The sequence below is a fragment of the Rhinopithecus bieti genome, unplaced genomic scaffold, assembly GCF_001698545.2.
Source record: "Rhinopithecus bieti isolate Rb0 unplaced genomic scaffold, ASM169854v2 scaffold_74548, whole genome shotgun sequence".
Taxonomy (NCBI): domain Eukaryota; kingdom Metazoa; phylum Chordata; class Mammalia; order Primates; family Cercopithecidae; genus Rhinopithecus; species Rhinopithecus bieti.
In genome coordinates this window covers 1,076,699-1,097,857 of record NW_016828873.1, presented here as the reverse complement: position 1 = coordinate 1,097,857, position 21,159 = coordinate 1,076,699, and the positions used below count along the sequence as shown (strand labels likewise).

The 21,159-nt window shown below is 35.8% G+C and overlaps 1 protein-coding gene across 1 annotated transcript in view; it reads left to right on the top strand.

The window, feature by feature from the left end:
* The window catches only part of DENND1B (DENN domain containing 1B), a 219,873-nt gene that overhangs the window by 130,085 nt on the left and 68,629 nt on the right, over window positions 1-21,159 (top strand). Inside the window, exon 14 of the mRNA XM_017864615.1 lies at window positions 8,244-8,345. Coding sequence (XP_017720104.1) covers window positions 8,244-8,345 — 102 coding nt within the window. The remainder of the gene's footprint in view (window positions 1-8,243; window positions 8,346-21,159) is intronic.

The following is a 21,159-nucleotide window of genomic DNA, read 5'->3' as shown; positions in this document are numbered from 1 at the left end:
AGGGAGTTTTGATTCATCTATTTTTCTCTTTCTGTAGAAAATCATCTGAAGTAAAAGTCAATGGCAAGATGTTTCATTGTGTAAGAATATACTTCTTATTCTGTTTATTAGGATACATTATAGATATAATTTATGTTTATCAGATATATGTTGAGTGCAGCTATAATAGGTCCTCTCTGAAGCTTCTGGGCCAAAAAATAGTGTTAAGCATGTGCCTCCACCAGGAGCTTACAGTGACATAGGGTGATACAATCATTTCTTCTCTAACAGTAGCGAACAAAATGAACCCGAAAATAATAAAAGAAAATTATGCTTCTCAATGTATGGGAAACAAGAAACCTGGGAGATAACTGTTGAATATATGCGTTTTTCTGGAGAGAGTATTCATGTCTTCCACCATGTTCTCAAAAAAGAATAAATCCAAAAAGGGTTAGGATTCACTCCCATAGAGGCAGCAGAACCAGTCATAAATGACCTTTAAGTCAGGAGAGTTTCAGCTTTATCTTACAATTAATGCACAGTGTTTACAATTATTTATCATGGGAATGTCGTGCTTAGCATTGTGTATTAGAAAGACCACTTTCATGATGTTGTTCATGTTAGATCAAAGTTGAGCAAGACCAGAGGCAGGGAGACAGTTGTGGCTATCATGGTCTTATTGCAGAAGAGGAAGAAAGGACCTTTGTGAATATCCTGAAGGCTCAAATCTCAAAGACCTTAGGAAGGAAGACAGGAGTACTGGGGAACCAGTAGATGTGGATTATGAGAAAAATACCCTCCAGGTGATTTGCATATTCCTACACAGATACTAAATACATATGCTAAATACTGCTAAAGAGTAACTTATTTTATACATTAAGTACTTAAAATGTCTAAGCTGGCAACCGTAAATTGTTGTTACTTACAGTGCCTAGTCCACACTCTCTAAATGTTACCTTGGCATGATTGGCGAATAAATTGTACCCACCCTTAATTACAGAGAACAATATAAAACTCCTTAAAGTTGTTGGAAATTCAAATAAGGTAATGAATGTTTTACTCTTTTTTTTGGATTTTAGCCAACAGCAAGTTAGCTACTTTTTAAGAATTGAAAATGTGAGATAAAATTAACATACTAAATGAATGGAAGAGAAGTGGTAAGAGCACAAGACTCTGTAACCATACTGACTGGATTTATCCTCATTCTGTGACCAACTAGTTATATGACTTTGGGCAAATTAACCTATTAGTGCTTTGGTGTTTACATTTGTTAAAAAAAAAAAGTAATGATTCTTCTTGGGTTGGCATGTAGTAAATGCTATTTATGTTGTCATTATTAAAAATAAAATATAGAATCAATAGACTTAGTAAGGAAAATCCCTTTAGCATAACCATAAACAAAGCATCTTTCCAGAAAGGAATACACTGCCTTAAACATGACGATACTTTAAAATGATTGTATTAAATAACTAAGAAATGGTCTTTAGTTATACCTCTGTGTATCACTTGTGTCACAAGCTATAAAAAAGTAAAATTTTTGAATAATAGCTGATGTTGAAGAAATGTTTGTTTGAGTTAAAGTATTGTTTAATATATTCAAAGACATGCTTGATTATCCTGTCTGAGCACAGAAGTAACACTCAAGTTTATTCGCTTTAATGCTTAAGGTGCTGTCATGTGTTTCCATCACTCAAGCTTTCCTGGGCTGCCTTGACCTTGCTAATGGATAAAAAATAAGTTACTTTAAAAATAAAGATTGGTTAGTAATCCGGGCCTCAGTTTGACAAGTTGGAGGAGTGACAGTTCGACAAGTGTATCTTTCAAACACTTTTTGATTATTTTCTTTAAAACATTATCAGTAAGTAATGTTGTTGTATTTAGTGATTAAGCTCAAGCAATTTAAACATGGGGTTGGCATCCATAATTTAAAAGGCCATTCACTAAATCTTCATCTTAACATTTCCATTTAAGAAATTTGTAATTGTCAACTTGTTAGAGTTTTAAAAATCCAGGTTGAAAAGTACTACTCCTCACAGTTTTACGGTTACTAAAACATTTTATGCATCCTTTCATGTCATTACTCTTGCTTGAGCATAGATAGACCTGTTAACTTGAGAGATGGTTACCACCAAAGAAATAGTTGGTGTGCATCTGGCTTTCTAATGGATAGAAGTTGTTTTATGGCACTTTCTTTCTGCTCATTTCTAATTAATAGGGAGAGAATTTTGCTTTATTGCTTCAGTAATAATATACAGTTTCTCCTCAAGTACTTTGGAACAGATAGAACTAGGGACTTGGGTAGGAAGTGTTCAATTTATATATCACTGATATGTTTTATGAGAATGGAGAGTGTTTTCTCATTGTCTTAAGTTGTGGGGAAGAAAATGTATTTTAAATAGTATGCACAAAGTTAATGCACAATCTATTAATTTTTTCTAAGTATTTAAATTCACACAAAAGCTAGAAACAGCAATGTCTAATTTAGAAAATTAGTTCCTTTTCTATCTTAAGTTGCTGATTCATAGGTAAATAGAATATTAGTAGGTAGCTGTAGTTTTTCTTTTTTCAAGACAGATCCAGCAACTTGAGGATAAAGTAACAAAATAATATGTACAAATAAAATATTTTGATGCTGATGGTTAAACTTTATAGTTTGACTGCGAGGTTTTTTTTCATTGATTTCTAGCTAAAGTGCCAACAATGGAAGAAAATTACTGTTTCCATGGTTAATATACTCTGAAAGTAGAGTTGCTGTACCTTATGTAATAATAGCATTGGGACATGTAGAAGGAATATGCTGTATAACCTGAAAATCATTTATTACTATTTCCTGTGAGAATCTGCAAATATTTGAACATTCCCGTGAGATATCTGACAGCAGAGTCTTTCAGAGATTTTAAATTTAAAATAGCCATCAATATGCAGACATTTTTGCTTAGTTTGTTTATACTCCTTATGTAATGGTGACATTACATTGAGTCCAGGTGCATTAAGGAACCGAATAAGTATAATGTTGATGTTTTGGATTATATTTCACATTTTTTACTTTATCATTCTTTCTGATACCCTAATTTTCTTTCACAGTGAACTCTTGCTAAGTCATACACATCCTGGTAGTATAAGATCTAATCTACGTTTTAAGTATTTTCTTGTTCTTAGAAAGTTTTCTACTCCAGGTACAATATATAGAACTTGAAAGATACTCATTCGTAAAACAAACAAACACAAACATTATGTCAGTAATGATTATCACTCTGAAGTTGAACATAATACTAAGGTAGAAAAACAGCTCTATTTCGTCCATAACTTACTTGTGGCTTAATTATTCTGTGTAAATAATTCATATAGTAGCTAGGAGATATTTATTTAACACTCAAAATGCAGAGTACTGGGTTGGTTGCTGCAGGGCAGGGATCCCCACTCCCATTAGGAACCAGGCCAGATGGCAGGAGGTGAGCGGCAGGCGAGGGAATGAAGCTTCATCTGTATTTACAGCCACTCCCCATGGCTCACATTACTGCTTGAGCTCCACCTCCTGTCTCATAGGAGCAAAACCCCTATTATGAACTGCATATGTGAGGGATCTAGGTTGCGCGCTCCTTATGAGAATCTAATGCCTGATGATCTGTCACTGTCTCCCATTACCCCCAGATAAGACCATCTAGTTGCAGGAAAACAAGCTCAGGGCTCCCACTGATTGATTCTACATTATAGTGACTTGTAGAATTATTTCATTATGTATTACAATGTCATAATAATATAAAGTACACAATAAATGTAATGCGCTTGAATCATCCCACAACCATTTCCCACTTCTGCTGTCCGTGGAAAAATTGTCTTCCACAAAATCCCTGTCTAGTGCCAAAAAGTTTGGGGACCACTGCCATAGGGAATGCAAAGATGAACAAGAATTTAGTCCCAGACCTCCAGAGTTCACAGATAAGATATATGAAAATAACCTTGAATGTATGGCAGAAAATAAGTCCCTACGAAAATCTGTTTCCCTTCTCTGTATTGTAAACTTTATTCTGATTCTACTGCTGATTATGTTTTCCTGATAGCTGTTTATGTTCCTTTGTTGGGCTTTCCATCGAGATGACTGCTTTTGATTCCTTTCTTTTTGCCTCATCACTGTTTTATGGAGCAAAATATTCAGTAATTTTTCTGTCATGTCAGAATTATCTCATGAAGAGATTTTCTTTTCCATTGTTTTATGTTTCTACCTGGTTACTTTGTGTCTCTACAGAATCATACGTTTACTTACTTTTCTGTGAATGAATAATACAACATTTAAAACATAGGTTATAGATGGGTATTTCTTAATTGCATAAGTCGTTTTCTGTAAGTAGAGTGATCAACTCAACTTTAATACTCATATCTGTACAGATAATTCTTAAGTATGTATTAAATAACAAATTTTCCTAACAAGAGTTTCTAGCTTTGTGCTACATACCTTCATGTGTTTCTCAAACATCGGTGGTAGATATTGTTGGTGCCCTGCCCAGATCCCCTGTACTTATTGTTGTACTTGTTTTGTGAAAAATTGCCCTTAGCTAAATGGGAGTGCATCACCAGGAAAACTATGTTCATCCTTCATCTTTGCACCTCTCAGCATTGAAAAAGAACACTTCTTATACGGGATGTAAGACGCTGGCCTCTCTGCCTCAAAGTGGGATCAAGTCTGTGGTACAGTTGGTGCTTTCTCATGGGATTCGGCTGAAGCTCATCTCCAGTTGAGACCATATTCTTGTTTGACTTTTTCCTCTGCCCTGCCTTGTTTTCCTTAATACCTTTTTCCTGAGAGTGATCTGCGAAAATCAATTGTACAAGAACCCCTGTCTCAGGCTCCAGTAGGAATACTACCAAAAACATATGCCGATATTGATTTTATCAACTTCTCCTTAAATGTGGTTTTCTTTCTATATTTTCAGTGTCTAATAAATAATGTCATTTTATGACCCTTAATCTAGAAATCTGGAAGTCACCTTTGACCCCTACTTGTTACTGTATATCAGTAGTTCTCAAACATTTTGGTCTCCGGATGTCTTTATACTCTCAAAAATTATCAAAGAGCCTTCATTTATGTGAGGTATCTGTATAAATATTTACCATATTAGAAATTAAAACTGAAAAAATATACATTTATTTTAAAGCAGTATAAACTAAATATGAATATAAAACATTTTTATGAAAAATTGCTATATTCCTAAACAAATTTAGTCTGAACAATATCGTTTTACATTTTTTTCAGGGCTTTTTAATATCTAGCTTAGTAGAAGTCAGCTGGATTCTGATATTTGATTCTGTATTCAGTCTATTGCAGTATTGCCAACCAGGTAGCTTTTGGGAAACACTTGGATCTTAGGAGAAAATGAGAGACAAGGGTGCCAATAATGACTTACATTATTATGCAAATACTTTTAATGCTACAGATCCTGTGGAAAAGTCTGACCTTGGATCACACTTTGAGAAACATCACTGCATATCAATTGACAAACTAGTCCTATCGATTTTGCCATGAAATGTTTAACAATGTAGTTAACCACATGAACTTCAAATACTCATAACCTGGGTTAAAATCATAGGCAAAATTCTTCTCATGTCATTCAATTCAACTTTGGTTTTAAAGAACTCGTATTGCAGAGTCATTTATTAGTATAATCTGTTTCATAGCATATGCCTTAAGGATGACAATAATTGAGGCCTCCAATGATGGCAGTAATTGAGGTTCCTGTGTATTAATATATACAACTTTAGAGCGTTATTAATAAAGACTTATTTTTTTTCTTTGAGAGAAAATTCTAATGTGTCAGTGCTTTGTCTTTTGTTATTATCAGAGATTCTTAGTAAACAAACCATGTTAATCAAATTGAAGGTTTAGTTCAAAGTTTTTCCATGATTTGTGTCATCACAAGTGGATGGACAGCAAATCTGAGCTTTTTCTTTACTTGTTCTCTGGAGAGATTGAAAGTACTCAGAGGTTAATGAGGACAGAATTCTTCCAGCTTACTTCACATGGGCTAATAAATAAACTATGCCCAACTTTTAAGAAAGCATAGACCTTAGTCTCATCCATTTCTTCTTGTCTTGAAATACATCTTTACATGTTTAAAGAAAAATCTATCACATAAAAACTAAAGTTACTCTTAGTCCTGATTACTTTGTAATAGCAGTGATGCCAGAACTGCCATTAGAGGCAATTACTTATATTTATTTTAAAATTGTATTTATTTTGCGAAGATGATATGTCATATGGAATAAGGCTTAGCTCATTTGCTATTTTTATTTTATTTTTACAACTCAATCATAAAACATTTACCAGGCTCCCAGTGTAACTAGGGATGATGCTAGTACTAGAGATTAGAAAACAATAGACCTTTGTCTTTAACAGGCTTGCCTATTGTAGATTTTCTTCCTCTAATAGATTATAAACTCTGTGATAGTGGACAATATAGTACATTTGTGATCATCCAAAATATATTTATGTAAATTAGTCCAGTTTAAAAAATATATAATTTAAAAATCATCTGTAGCTCTTTACGATTGGCAATAATAGGCTGGGTTGGTGGCTTGTGCCTAGAATTCCAGCTTTTTGAGTGGCCGAGGTGGGGAGATCACTTGAGCCCAGGAGTTTGAGACCAACTTGAGCAACATAGCGAAACCCTTTCTCTACAGAAAATACAAAATGTTATCCGGGCATCATGGCATGTGCCTGTAGTCCCACCTACTCGGGGGGCTGAGGTGGGAGGATCACCTGAGCCCAGGAGGTCAGGCTGCAGTGAGCTATGAATGAACCACTATAATCCTGCCTGCATGGCAGAATGACCCCCTCCCCAACCCCTCACCCCTGAAAAAAATTAGCAATCATTTGGATAAAAATATATAATGACATTTTTATCATCATTCATTGGCTGGTGGCTGGTGGTAGGTGACACCACTTAAGAGTTTATTGAATTGTCTTCTTTAATAATTTGTTTGAATTTTGTTTTCTTTTTCTTATAGTAGTGCTATCCAGGAAAACTTTATGCTAAAGGAAATGTTCCATATCTGTGCTGTTCAATATAGTAGCCACTAGCCACATGTGACCATTGAGCAGTTCGAATACAGCTAGTATGACTGAGAAACTGAAGTTTTAATTAATCTTCATAAATTTACATTTACGTAGCTGCATGTGACTAGTGTCTACTGAATGTGACAGTACAGTTCTATAGTGTATTAACTTTTATCAGAAACTGGTAATAGTTGAATTGCATAGATAGTTACTCTCATTATTTTATTTATACAGGAACCTATTTTCAGAATTGTACTTAAAGATATCTGTAATAATATTGAGTCTTAAGATTAAATTATAATGCTAATTAAATTATAATTGTTATTTTTTCAAAGTTCTATTAGAAGGTAAGCAGGCACACTTTTCCTTTTCTTATAACATAAATATTGCTACAATGTGCATTATAATGAATGAATCATTTTTATTCATCTCTGTTTTCATTTTTGTCATAAAGTTTAGTCACTTTGTGTTGAATGGGTTAGAGGACTGTTCAGACTGATGAGGGAAATAGGTGGTAGGAGTTAGCCAGTGGGTGATGATTTTCTGCATTCGTGCAAAGGAATAAGTAGAAAACAAATGGAATCAGTAGGACTTGAGATTTAAGTCCTTTCTGGTTTGGAGGAGCACTTGGTAGAGCTACCGCAAGATGCTTGCAAAGATATGAATACTTAGTACAAAGGATTAATGAAAGCAGATGCCAAATAGGACTTATCCTGGAAAGCATCCAGTCTGAATTGTTTTGCAATCATGAAGAGAAGGGGATTGTAAAATCTTTTCATTAATTAAAAAATAAATTAATGATCATAACAACTAAGTGCGAATGTCAAAAATCATGCAGCAGTTTTTATAGTAACGATGTTATTTCTAATCAGGATGCAATAAAATTATGTGATATTTTCAGGTATGTGTGATATGCTTAATACTCATAATTAAATATGATGTCAAATCTTTATTTTTAGGGGATTTACTCTTACTTGAGGGAGTAAAATTGAGTAATTTTAAGAGTCCATGGGATCCTGGATTAAAAAGCTATAGTACAGGCTTATTAGTAGAGGAATGTTTCTGCTACACTAAAATCTAACTATTCTGTGTAAGGAAGGGTCTGTTGCTTCTGTACCTTACACTTCCTCTATCACTCTCCACATACCAATTTAAAGAAACTAGTTCTCTCTGACCTTTTATTGATGCCCTTAAAATCTTTATTTCTATCTAGGGTGAGCCCATCACTTTCTGTGAGGAGAGTTTTGTAAAGCACCGCTCAAGCGTGATGAAACAGTTCCTGGAAACTGCAGTTAACCTCCAGCTTTTTAAACAGGTAAGAATGGACCTCCACATTTTTCTTTTGTAACAGAACATCGTCAGTTTTACATGTTTGTATTACTATAAAACTATGTACAAACCCTGAGTAGCATCTTTTCTAGAATTTCAGGAAAGTTTTCTTTCTTTTATAACTCTGTAACTAGTTATGACATAGCACTCTAGAAATACTATGTAATAACTTTGCTATTAAAAAATTTCTCATCAAATGTGATAGAGCTTAAAGTCTTATTGAGGAAGAATATACATTCACAGAAGCAGCAGCAACATGACTAGTTTTGCTTATATAAGGCATCTTAGAAGAAGTTATTTTGGTATGGTGGATTGATATGGTAAACAAACTATTTTTATAGGATTATTCCATTGTAATACAGTTTATAAAATAGTTCATAAAATGAATATTTAACTGTTTAAGCTTTGTAAGACTTTTAATACTCATGCATTCAGAATTAAAATAAGACTCATGGTTATGCTGTTTGTCCTGATTTTGGTTCAGAAAATATAATTGCTATTTCAAAAAAGCAGTAACTAGACATCAGATTTCAGAAATTTTGGATGCACCGGTTCTGTCATTCCAATGTGTAATCATAGCAAGTCTCTTAAATTGGGTTGTCTTTGTTTCTGTATACAAATTTTGAATTAAGTTCTTAACAGTTGTTTTTCTTATTCCGCATGACAGTGTTAAGTGTAAAGTTTACTATGTGAATTAAGCATTTAATGAAGACCTACTGTGTGTCATAAACTGTGCTTAGGGCCAGGATACAAAATGATTAAAAGTCAGTAATGCCCTTGAGAAGCTGACAGTCTTAACAATTTTTTTGAACTGTTAGAAGAAAATATACTATATAACTCAAAATAACCTTCAAATTAGGTCAGTAAAGAAATCAACATGGCAACAATTAATGCTACTACTTCTGAGGAATTTTTAAAAAATTATCTGAGATTACAAAATACTCTGGGGCAGGGAGAGATACCTGTCTTCCAATAAGTGAAGTTTTACATTAAGGAAACGGTTAAGGTTATTCTATATACAAACTTAAGGAGCATGGATTTCATGATCAGAGATGTCTTGTGAATTTCCAAAAAATAGAGTGGGCTGCTTTTGGAACGTTTTGTCCCTAGTGGTCTTCAAGCATAGACTGAATTACTTCCCAGGGTTGAAAGGAAGATGAAGTGATAGTACTTTATAAATGCTAAAGTATAGCACAGTACAGTCCCAGGCTAGTCATGCAGTGCATGCTTGTTGAGTAAAATATCAGTACCTTTTTGTATTTTTCTCTGTCAAGAAGAGACACTGTCTTCCATTATCAAAACTGAGTTGTGAAGATTATATGGGGGTCAGGGGTTGAATGGGTAGGTAGAATATCTAACTTACTTCCCTATGATTATGAGCTTCTGTAACTAGATCCTTACCACTTAATAAAGTTAACAAAACGGTAATTTTTTTGCATAGTTACAGAAGCATTTACTTTTTAGGAGTCATGTATAGTTGGGTTACATCTTGACTGTATCACAGAGTATCTATTTTACATTAGTACATTTTTCTTTTTCTTTAAAATAGAAATATCACCACCTACCTCACAGGATTATAGTAAGGTTTATGTGAATTAACACGTGTAACTCTCAGCACAGTGCATGATGCTTTGTTGATGCTCAGCAAATCTTAATGTCTGCCTCATTCTTAGAGAAATTACATTAAAAAATACCTATCTGTGTAGGACTTTTAAAAAATACAATTTGGTCAAGGAGGTTAAATGTAAAATATGAAAATAGTCAACCAAAGAACTAATTATATGGACAATGTGGATAGTCTTACTTGCACAAATTGGCTGTCTTCTAGAACTTGATATACTTATGATTCTTTAAAAAGTCATACATGCAGATAGCCCTGAAAGGATTGAAAAAGATTCTTGTTGACAGAGTTTCACAAACTTCTAAAAGAAGAGTCAGTTGGTAAAAAACTAACACAGATGAATCCTCAAAGATTCTACTGATACAGCTGAAAAAATATAAAAATATTTATTAGGTACAAAAGATTTGTAACTATGACTTTGTGATCCATTATAGGTCTAGAATTATTCAGGTTATCTCTTAGCACAGCTTATGCTTCAAATTTGAGAGGACTTCGACCCAGGAAAGCAGCATATAATTTTAAGGAAAGAGTTAAAGTGAAGTTTAATTTCTGATAATATGGCAAGGTAGGATCCATAGATAACCTACATACTACAATTTAAAACGTAATATTTAAAGAACTCCTTACATTGAGACAGTGTAAGAGACAAAACCTAGTGCTCGTTTTACAGGATGAGAAGTGTAATAGGAGACCCAATTCCTGTAATTCTGAGAAGACTTAGTGTACAAGTAAACTACAAATAAAGGTGCTTCCTTTCTCACTCAGTTTCCTGGGGATCTGTAAGGAAACTCATACATCCAAAGCATTAGTGCTGGGTAGAGGGAAAGGAAAAGTGCTGCTAAGAAGTAACCACATGTCAGCCTGCACAGGAATTTGCAGCCTGAATTAATATTTTCTGATTTTGGCTGACAAAACTCAAACCAAATTTAAAGTGACCCTAAATGTGCCCCCAGACCTCAGGAAGAGGCAAACATACATTCCCTCTTCAGGAAATCACCTTCAGCCAGGCATCAAATAATTCGTCCAGCTAAAAGTCCAAAAGATATTTTACTGTTAAAATTATTAAAAGAACCGGGTACAGTGACTCACAGGAGAAAAATTATTAGATCCTAGCAACAGGTACCTGTAATCCCAGCATTTGGGAGACCGGAATGGGTGGATCAGGCCAGGAGATCGAGACTATCCTGGCTAATACGGTGAAACTCCGTCTCTACTGGAAAAAAAAAAAAAAAAAAAAATTAGCTGGGCGTGGTGGCAGGCACCTGTAGTCCCAGCTACTTGGGAGGCTGAGGCAGGAGAATGGCATTAACCTGGGAGGTGGAGCTTGCAGTGACTGAGATTGCACTGTTGCACTCTGGCCTGGGCGACAGAGTGAGACTCTGTCTCAAAAAAAAAAAAAAGAAAAGAAAAAAGAAAATTATTAAAATACAAGGAAACAAATTATAAATGAGAGCTAGCAGAAACAACAGATGAAACTGACTTGCAAAGATTTTAAATATTGGAATTATCAGAAATAGAATATGAAAATAGCCTGTTTAACATGTTGAAAGAAGAAACAAGCTTTAAAATGTTCAGAGAAGAAAAACTTTAAAGAGTGCAAAGACAGGCCGGGCGCGGTGGCTCACGCCTGTAATCCCAGCACTTTGGGAGGCTGAGGCGGGCGGATCACAAGGTCAGGAGATCGAGACCATCCTGGCTAACACGGTGAAACCCCGTCTCTACTAAAAATACAAAAAAATTAGCCGGGCGCGGTGGCGGCCGCCTGTGGTCCCAGCTACTCGGGAGGCTGAGGCAGGAGAATGGCGTGGGCCCAGGAGGCGGAGCTTGCAGTGAGCCGAGATCACGCCACTACACTCCAGCCTGGGCGACAGAGCAAGACTCCGTCTCAAAAAAAAAAAACAAAGAGTGCAAAGACAATTTCAAAGAGGTAGCAAATAAACTTCTGTTAGGGAAGCATGTAATAACTGAAATTAAATAAATTGATGGGTGTAACTGCAGATCAGATATAAGTGAAGAGAGGTTTGCTAAGCTGAAGATATATTTGGAAAAGAAGTTATACAGAATATGGTATGGAAAGACAGAGAAATAGAAAATACAGGAAGTTGATAGATGTAGAGGGTAGACTAAGAATGTCCTTAAATTCATATAGTCAGTTCTAATAGGTGAAGACAGAAAATGGAGCAGAGACAGTAGTTGAAAGGATAGTGACAGAACCAGTGAAAATACACTTCATAAATTTACAAATTTATGAAGTCTTAACATCCAAACCGAATAAAGAAGAATCTATGCCCACACGCAGTGTATATTCAGCTATAAAACACTAAACACTAAAGAAAAGGGAATTTTTTTTTTAAATAGGAGAAAAAAAGATTACCTTCAAAGGAGCAACATATTGATGGCTTACTTCACAGCAGCAACAATGGAATCTAGAAGATACTGGCATGATATCTTCTATGTGTTGAGAAAAAAATGCCTAGAATTCTGTGCCAAACAAAACACCTTTGAATTATGAGTAACATGAGGACAGTTCCCAAGAAAAACTGAGTTTGTTCCCATTGTGTTGGTTTTATTAATGTGTCCACTTAGGACAATACCATCACTCAATTATTCCATCAACACGCAATTTAGTTTGACTGTGTAGGGGATTTTAAGCATAAATTAAAACTCCTAATCATTTTGACTGTAAAATAAAGAAGGAGTTGATTCTAAGATCTTAATCTAATTGGTGAGCACCTATCTGAAGTCACTTGGGAAAGCCTGTAACAAAAGAGACTAACCAGCCTGGCCAGTATGGTGAAACCCTGTTTCTACAAAAAATACAGAGAGAATTAGGCGTATAGAGTTCAAACCTATGAGTCCCAGACTTACTATGGAGGCTACAGTGGAATTCACCTGGAGCCCAGGTGTTGAGGTGCAGTGGCTGAGCATGAGCCTGCCAACTGCACTCCAACCTGGGCGAGCAGAGGGAGACCTGTGGTCAAAAAACAAGCGCAAACACAGCAAGCAACAGCAAAAAGACGAGGAAGTAAGTTTCCGTTCAGAGAGAGGAGAGGAATTCTACTTGGATGGACAGCTTGGGTTCTTTGCCCCTTAGCTCAAGACTGTCCAGTGATATTGTTCCCTTTGGGACAGAGCCTTGTCACTGTGAATTTCAGGACTTGACTTAGGCCAGCCTGCAATCATGTAAGCCAATTCCTTGCTCATAAATCTCAATGTGTATGTGTATAAATAGTAAGAATCTCCAACTGTTTTTTCTTCTCCAGTTGAAACCCTGACTCATACACAATAGCAAAAAGAAAATTCCCTTAAGAAGTACTTTAAGGGAAGTACCTCAGGGAGAAATCTTCTCAAATGAAAGATCCAAGTTGATGGTCTGAGATACAAGAGTAAGGAAGAGCAAAAGACATGTTAAATATGGTGGATTAAAGAAGCGAGTATTGGACGTATAAGCCAGCAAATTATTCTGTAGTTCAAGATCAAATGGCTCCAATTCAGATTCCAAAAAAGTTCACTGTTTATACTTATTGCAAGAATCATTCCTAATTTTCAAACACTAAAAATTTGCCTCTGAGAAAGTGCCAAACTATTTTTTTTCCTTTTGAGGATGGAGTCTGTGTTCGGTTGCCCCCAGCGGAGTGCAGTGGCGAGATCTCAGGCTCAGCTGCAACTCGCCTCCCAAGTTCAACGCAGGTTCTCCTGCCTCAGCCCTCGGAGCGAGTAAGCTGGGAGTACAGGCAGCGTGCCAATTGATGTCAGCTATTTCTTATTGGGACTCCTGAGATTATACAGATTTAGCCACAAAAAAAAAAAAAGTATAAAGATTTAGAAAGGAAACATACCAACTGACCATTTTTTGATTTCTTTGGAAGATGATGTTTCTTAAAACATGATGAAATAATTTGCTTGATGAAATTCAGGAGCTTTTAGTCATTCAAAAAAAGACGGAGTATATTTGCAATACGTACAAATCTGCTCGAAAGGATTTAGATCTACAGTATAAGAAACCAACTACACATGCAAGTAAAAAGCGTATAATCCTGAAGTATAAGTTTAATTGTTACAAAAGATCTATGAATAGGCACAACGTCAGAGAAGAAACTTGGCATGCACTAATAAGATCAGTGAAGGATACTCAGCGGGCCTCATTAGTAATCAGAGAACGTCAAAGTAGAAAAAATAAAGAAATAGTACTTCGATGGGGGTCAGTCAGACTGCCAAGTTTTAAAAACCTGAAAATCCCCAGTATTGAGCAGAACATAAGAGCAAGGCAAGATTTAACTAGGTTATTGAAGCGTAAATTTGCACAAGAGTTAACACTTTGGTACTACCTCTTTTTTTTATTTTTAGAATATGAATTTCCATATGACCCGCAGAAATCGCATTCTGAATATGTGTACCAAAAGTCATGTTACCAAATTGCTCATAAAAGCAGAAGAATCTGGATTGTACAGCTTAGATAGCCATCGAGGATGTTAAAAATCCAGGTAGGAGTTGGTACATTCATACAACAGAAACACTGAAACATCAGGAAATGAATTAAACTACCAGCCAAACTGAAAATGAAATGAAATCGAAAAGAGCAAGTTACGGGAGAGAAAAAGAAAGATATGTGAGTGAGACATTTTATGTGATATTCGAAAGCAGAAAAGGCTAAATAGTATATGTAAGGCAAAGATAATATTTATGTGATAAACATAAAGAAAGCAGAAATCTTGATGTGTACATAAAGGTCTATAAAATATAACCACTGATTCTTTGTGAGCTATTTAAATAATTTTAAAGTCTGTTCAAATAAATACCAGGAATAGGTTGTGATTTTGATCCTCAGAAAGAGAAAGATAAAAGAAGAAAGAATAAACTGAAAGACTGTGGCTGCTTCATATAGAAAGGAAGAAGAAAGAAGTATAAAGAAAAAAGAGCTCTAGGTGCCACCACACACAGGTATATTAGTCTATAAAGTACATTAAAGAAAAAAGGGAAAGTTTGTTTATTTAAATAGGAAAAAAGATTACCTCAAAGGGCGACATATTGACAGCTTTACTTCAACATCAGTAATAATGAAAATCTGATAGGATCTGGCGATGACATCTTCAATGTGTTGAGAAAGAAATACCTAACAATTTCTATGCCAAACAAAACACCTTTTCAATTATGAGGACATGAGACATTTCCCAAGAAAAAACTGAGTTGATCGCATTGTGTGCGTTTTATTAATGTGTCCACGTGCTAGGCGTACCATCCCAATTATTCCATCAAACAGTAATTTAAGTTTTATTATGAAGGGATTTTAAAGATAAACTTAAAACTCCTCTAATTATTTGACTATAAGTAAAGATTATTCTAGATAATCTGATTGGTGGACCTATCTGAATCTCTTGGAAAGCCTTAAAAAGAGGACTAACCAGCCTGGGCAGCATGGTGAAACCCTGTTTCTACAAAAAACACAAAAATTAGCTAGATGTGGTGGTGCACACCTGTAGTCCCAGCTACTAGGGAGGCTAACTAGGGAGGTCCCTAAAAGGGAGGGACCTTTTCAGGAAGGGCAGCGTTCTCCTAGTTTACTTATCATTTTAAAAATATTTCAATTGTATAGTTTTTGATGTATTTTATTTTAAAATTTTAATTGACAATAGTGTATGTTTATGGGCTACAATGTTATGTTTCAATATGTATACATTGGAGAATGATTCTATAAAGCTAATTAACATATCTATCACCTCATATACTTCTTTACAATGTTGAGAACATTTATAATCTACTTTTTTAGGCCCGGCACAGTGGCTCATGCTGGTGATCCCAGCACTTTGTGAGGCTGATGGGGGGTGGGGGGGTGGATCACCTGAGGTCAGGAGTTCGAGACCAGCCTGGCCAACATGGTGAAACCTTGTCTCTAATAAAAATACAAAAATTAGCCAGGCAAGGTGTCGCATGCCTGTAATCCCAGCTACACGGGAGGCTGAAGCAGGAGAATAGCTTGAACCTGGGAGGCAGAGGTTGCAGTGAGCCAAGATTGTGCCAGTGTACTCCAGCCTGGGCAACAGAGTGAGACTCCATTTCAAAGAAAAAAAAAAACAACAACACAAAAACCCCTACTCTTTTAGCGATTTTGAAATGTACACTACATTAGTATTAACTGTGGTCACTATACCATGCAGTAGATCTCAAAAACCTATTTCTCTTGTCTAACTGAAACTTTGTATCCTTTGATCAAAATCTCCCCTCCCCTGGACACTCCTTCCTTCAGTCAACAAGGCATAAGCTACCAACTATCCTTGCTTTATTATTTAAACTGTTACTATTTACTGAAAGTATTGTGTTAAAACATAGATATTTTTAATGTTTATACATCATCCAGTAATAGGCTGTATTTTCATTGACAGTTGACTTCTTAACCTCTTTTGGTCTCAGTTTCTGCATCTGTAACATGAGTTAGAGTGAAAGATCACTGAGTTTGAGATACCTCTCATCTCTAACATTCCATGATACTTTGAAATAAACATAGCTTAGATGGATGATAGTGGGTTCCATTTGTATGAATTTCTCTTTAGATAATGGATTTGGAAGGAATCCCAGAAACAGTTCCTTAAATCCACAACTCTGACATTACTGTCTTTCTTTAGCTAGCAGCTTTACAAATATTTAAGCCATTTTCAGCTCTCTTACTTTTATCTCATGCTAATACAATGAAGGAAATTATTTTCTTCTGTACATTGCTTGTTATTAAGGCCCCTGGAACTGAAGTTTTTTCTGCTCATCTTACCATACATTCGCCATGGCTAAGGACCATGGCAAAACCAAACCTTTCCTACCTTTCATATAGTAATATAAATGTGTATCTCTCAACTTTTCTATCCAGCAGAGTGCCCCCCTCCATGGCAGAAGAGAATACATTTTTTAAAGGGTATGGGGGGTGGCTGTGTGAGCCCACTGATAAGCACGTTTTAGGAAGCATTCTGCATTTTTCCAAAACATTTATACATTGTGTATTCTATACCACAATATAGCTATGGCAAGTGGCTATAATAGTTCAAATGTCAACCCTTAAGTCAATCATCTTGTCTTTTCTATTCCTTTAGAGCTCTGTTCATGTCTGAGTTATAGAATTTATCCCATGTTATTGTAATTTATCTTTTTTATATTGACTTCACCTCTCTAAAGTCTCCCCAGAGTGTCCCTCCCCCTCACTAAGTCTGTACTCCTTTTTCCTGTGCCTATATTACTTTAAACACCTTTTATTTATTCATGTACTCTCATTGAATTTAGTGTGCAATCCAAGAGCCTCACCAAGACTATAAACTTACGGGATCTCCATGAATATAGGTCCTTTTAACTGATAATCTAGATTATTGTTAGGAAACTTATTTAATAGTGAAGGAACTCACGTATATTAAAATAGATACTCAAAATAATTCTGCTTGCCCACATTCTAACTTTATTGGGGAGGAAAATGATAAATATTCAAATTGGAAAAATCTTTTTTAGTGTTCCCCAAAACCTTGTCTAACTTTCCTTGGGTAATAAAATGTGTATTTCTCAAACTTTTATATCCATAAAAGTGCCCCCCATGACAGAAGAGAATACATATTTTAAAGAGTATGAGGGGTGGCTGTAGAAGCCCAGTGACAGGCACATTTTAGGAAGCGTTCTGCATTTTTCCAAAACATTTATACATGTTGTACATTCTATATTACAACATAGCAGTGTTTATTTTAAAGTGAAAGCATTTAAAATACTGGTTGTATTACCTTCTTTTTACCTTCATATTAAAATAAAATTAAGATTTCAGTTAAATATACCATGTGCATCCTTTGACTTTGTGTTCTTAGTCACACAATTGAGTGTCACTAATGGCAGGTCTGTACCCCTGTTAAGAGTATTGGCTTGGAATCCAGTAGATCTGCATTTGTATCCTGGTTCTGCCACTTTCTTGGAATATCACACCACGTAAGGCGCTTGGTCTCTCTCTGGGCTCCAAATCCTTGCCCAATTTCCTATTCTAATGCAATATGCAATCACATTGAATGTTCCTTCACACATATATTTCACAATGTCAGGTTTTGTCTATGCCATACTATACCACCAGTGTTAATATGCTTCCTGTCATTCTTCCATAGCTTCCATTGTTCATTCTTCCATGGTTCAAACGTCAACCCTTACATTGATCATTCTGTCTTTTCTATTCCTTTAGATTTTTTTTCTTCTTTTCTTTTACTGTTTTTTTTTAAATTATACTTTAAGTTCTAGGGTACATGTGCACAATGTGCAGGTTTGTTACATAGGTATACATGTGTCATATTGATTTGCTGCACCCACCAACTCGTCATTTACATTAGGTATTTCTCCTAATGCTATACCTCCCCTAGTCCCCTACCTGCCAATAGGCCCTGGTGTGTGATGTTCCTGCCCTGTGTCCAAGTGTTCGCATTGTTCAATTCCCACCTATGATCAAGAACATGCAGTGTTTGGTTTTCTGTCCTTGGTGGTAGTTTGCTGAGAATGATGTTCAGCTTCATCCATGTCCCTGCAAAGGACCATGAACTCATCCATTGTTTTATGGATGCATAGTATTCTATGGTGTATAATGTACCACATTTTCTTAATCCAGTCTATCATTGATAGACCATTTGGGTTGTTTCCAAGTCTTTGCTATTGTGAATACTGCTGCAATAACATACGGTGTGTATGTTTTATAGTACCATAATTGTATAAATCTTTGGTATATACCCAGTAAATGGGAATGGCTGGGTCAAATGGTATTTCCGCTAGTTCTAGATCCTTGAAGGAATCATCAACACTGTTTTCCAAATGGTTGAACTAATTTACCTCCGTCACAGTGTAAAGCTTTCCTATTTCTCCACACCTCTCCAGCATCTGATTGTTTTTACATTTTTAATGAATTGCCATTCCTAAAACTGGCATGAGATGGTATCACATTGGGGTTTTGATTTGCATTTCTCTGATGACCAGTGATGATAAGCATTTTTTCATATGTCTGTTGCCAGCATAAATATCTTCTTCTGAGAAGTGTCTGTTCATATCCTTTGCCCACTTTTCTGATGGAGTTGTTTATTTTCTTGTAAATTTGTTTGAGTTCTTTGTAGATTCTGGATATCAGCCCTTTGTCAGATGAGTAGATTGCAAAAATTTCCTCCCATTCTGTAGGTTGCCTGTTCACTCTGATGGTAGTTTCTTTTGCCATGCAGAAGCTTTTTAGTTGAATTAGATGCCATTTTTCTATTTTGGCTTTTGTTGCCCTTGCTTTTGGTGTTTTATCATGAAGTCCTTGCCCATACCAATGTTCTGAATGGTATTACCTAGGTTTTCTAGGGTTTTTATGGCTTTAGGCCTCACATTTAAGTCTTTAATCCATCTTGAATTAATGTTTGTATAAGGTGTAAGGAAGGGATCCAGTTTCAGCTTTCTACTTATGGTTAGCCAGTTTTCCCAGCACCATTTATTAAATTGGGAATCCTTTCTGCATTTCTTGTTGTTGTCAGATTTGTCAAAGATCAGAAGGTGGTAGATGTGTGGTATTATTTCTGAGGGCTCTGTTCTGTTCCGTTGGTCTGTATCTCTGTTTTGGTACCAGTATCATGCTATATTGGTTACTGTAGCCTTGTAGTATAGTCTGAAGTCAGGTAGCGTGATGCCTCCAGCTTTGTTCTTTTTGCTTAGGATTGTCTTGGCAGTGTGGTCTCTTTTTTGGTTCCATATGAACTTTAAAGTAGTTTTTTCCAATTCTGTGAAGAAAGTCATTGGTAGCTTGATGGGGATGACATTGAATCTGTAACATGGGCAGTACGGCCATTTTCACGATATTGGTTCTTCCTATCCATGAGTATGGAATGTTCTTCCATTTCTTCATGTCCTCTTTTATTTTGTTGAGCAGTGGTTTGTAGTTCTCCTTGAAGAGGTCCTTCACATCCCTTGTACGTTGGATTGCTAGATATTTTATTCTCTTTATAGCAATTGTGAATGGGAGTACACTCATGATTTGGCTCTCTGTTTATCTGTTATTGGTGTAAAAGAATGCTTGTGATTTTTGCACACTGATTTTGTATCCTGAGACTTTGCTGAAGTTGCTTACCAGCTTAAGGACATTTTGGGCTGAGACAATGGGGTTTTCTAAATATACAATCATGTCATCTGCAAACAGAGACAATTTGACTTCCTCTTTTCCTAATTGAATACACTTTATTTCTTTCTCTTGCCTGATTGCCATGGCCAGAACTTCCAACACTATGTTGAATAGGAGTGGTGACAGGGCATCCTTGTCTTGTGCCAGTTTTCAAAGGAAATGCTTCCAGTTTTTGCTCATTCAGTATGATACTGGCTGTGGGTTTGTCATAAATAGCTCTTATTATTTTGAGGTATGTTCCATCAGTACCTAGTTTATTGTGAGTTTTGAGCATGAAGGGTTGTTGAATTTTGTCAAAGGCCTTTTCTGCATCTATTGAGATAATCGTGGTTTTTGTCATGGGTTCTGTTTATGTGATGGATTAACGTTTATTGATTTGCGTATGTTAAACCAGCCCTGCATCCCAGGGATGAAGCCTACTTGATCATGGTGGATAAGCTTTCTGATGTGCTGCTGGATTTGGTTTGCCAGTGTTTTTTTGTATATTTTCGCATCAATGTTCGTCAGAGATACTGGTCTAAAATTCTCTTTTTTTTGGTTGTATCTCTGTCAGGCTTCGGTATCAGGATGATGCTGGCCTCATGAAATGAGTTAGGGAAGATTCCCTCTTTTTCTGTTGATTGGAATAGTTTCAGAAGGAATGGAATCAGCTCCTCTTTGTACCTCTGGTAGAATTTGAATGTGAATACCTGGTCCTGGACTTTTTTGGTTGGTAGGCTATGAATTATTGCCTTAATTTCAGAGCCTGTTATTGGTCTATTCAGAGATTCAACTTCTTCCTGGTTTAGTCTTGGGAGGGTGTATGTGTCCAGGAATTTATCCATTTCTTCTAGATTTTCTAGTTTATTTGCATAGAGGTGTTTATAGTATTCTCTGATGGTAGTTTGTATTTCTGTGGGATCGGTGGTGATATCCCCTTTATCATTTTTTTATTGTGTCTATTTGATTCTTCTCTCTTTTCTTCTTTTTAGTCTTGCTAGCAGTCTGTCAATTTTGTTGATCTTTTCAAAAAACCAACTCCTGGATTCATTGATTTTTTGG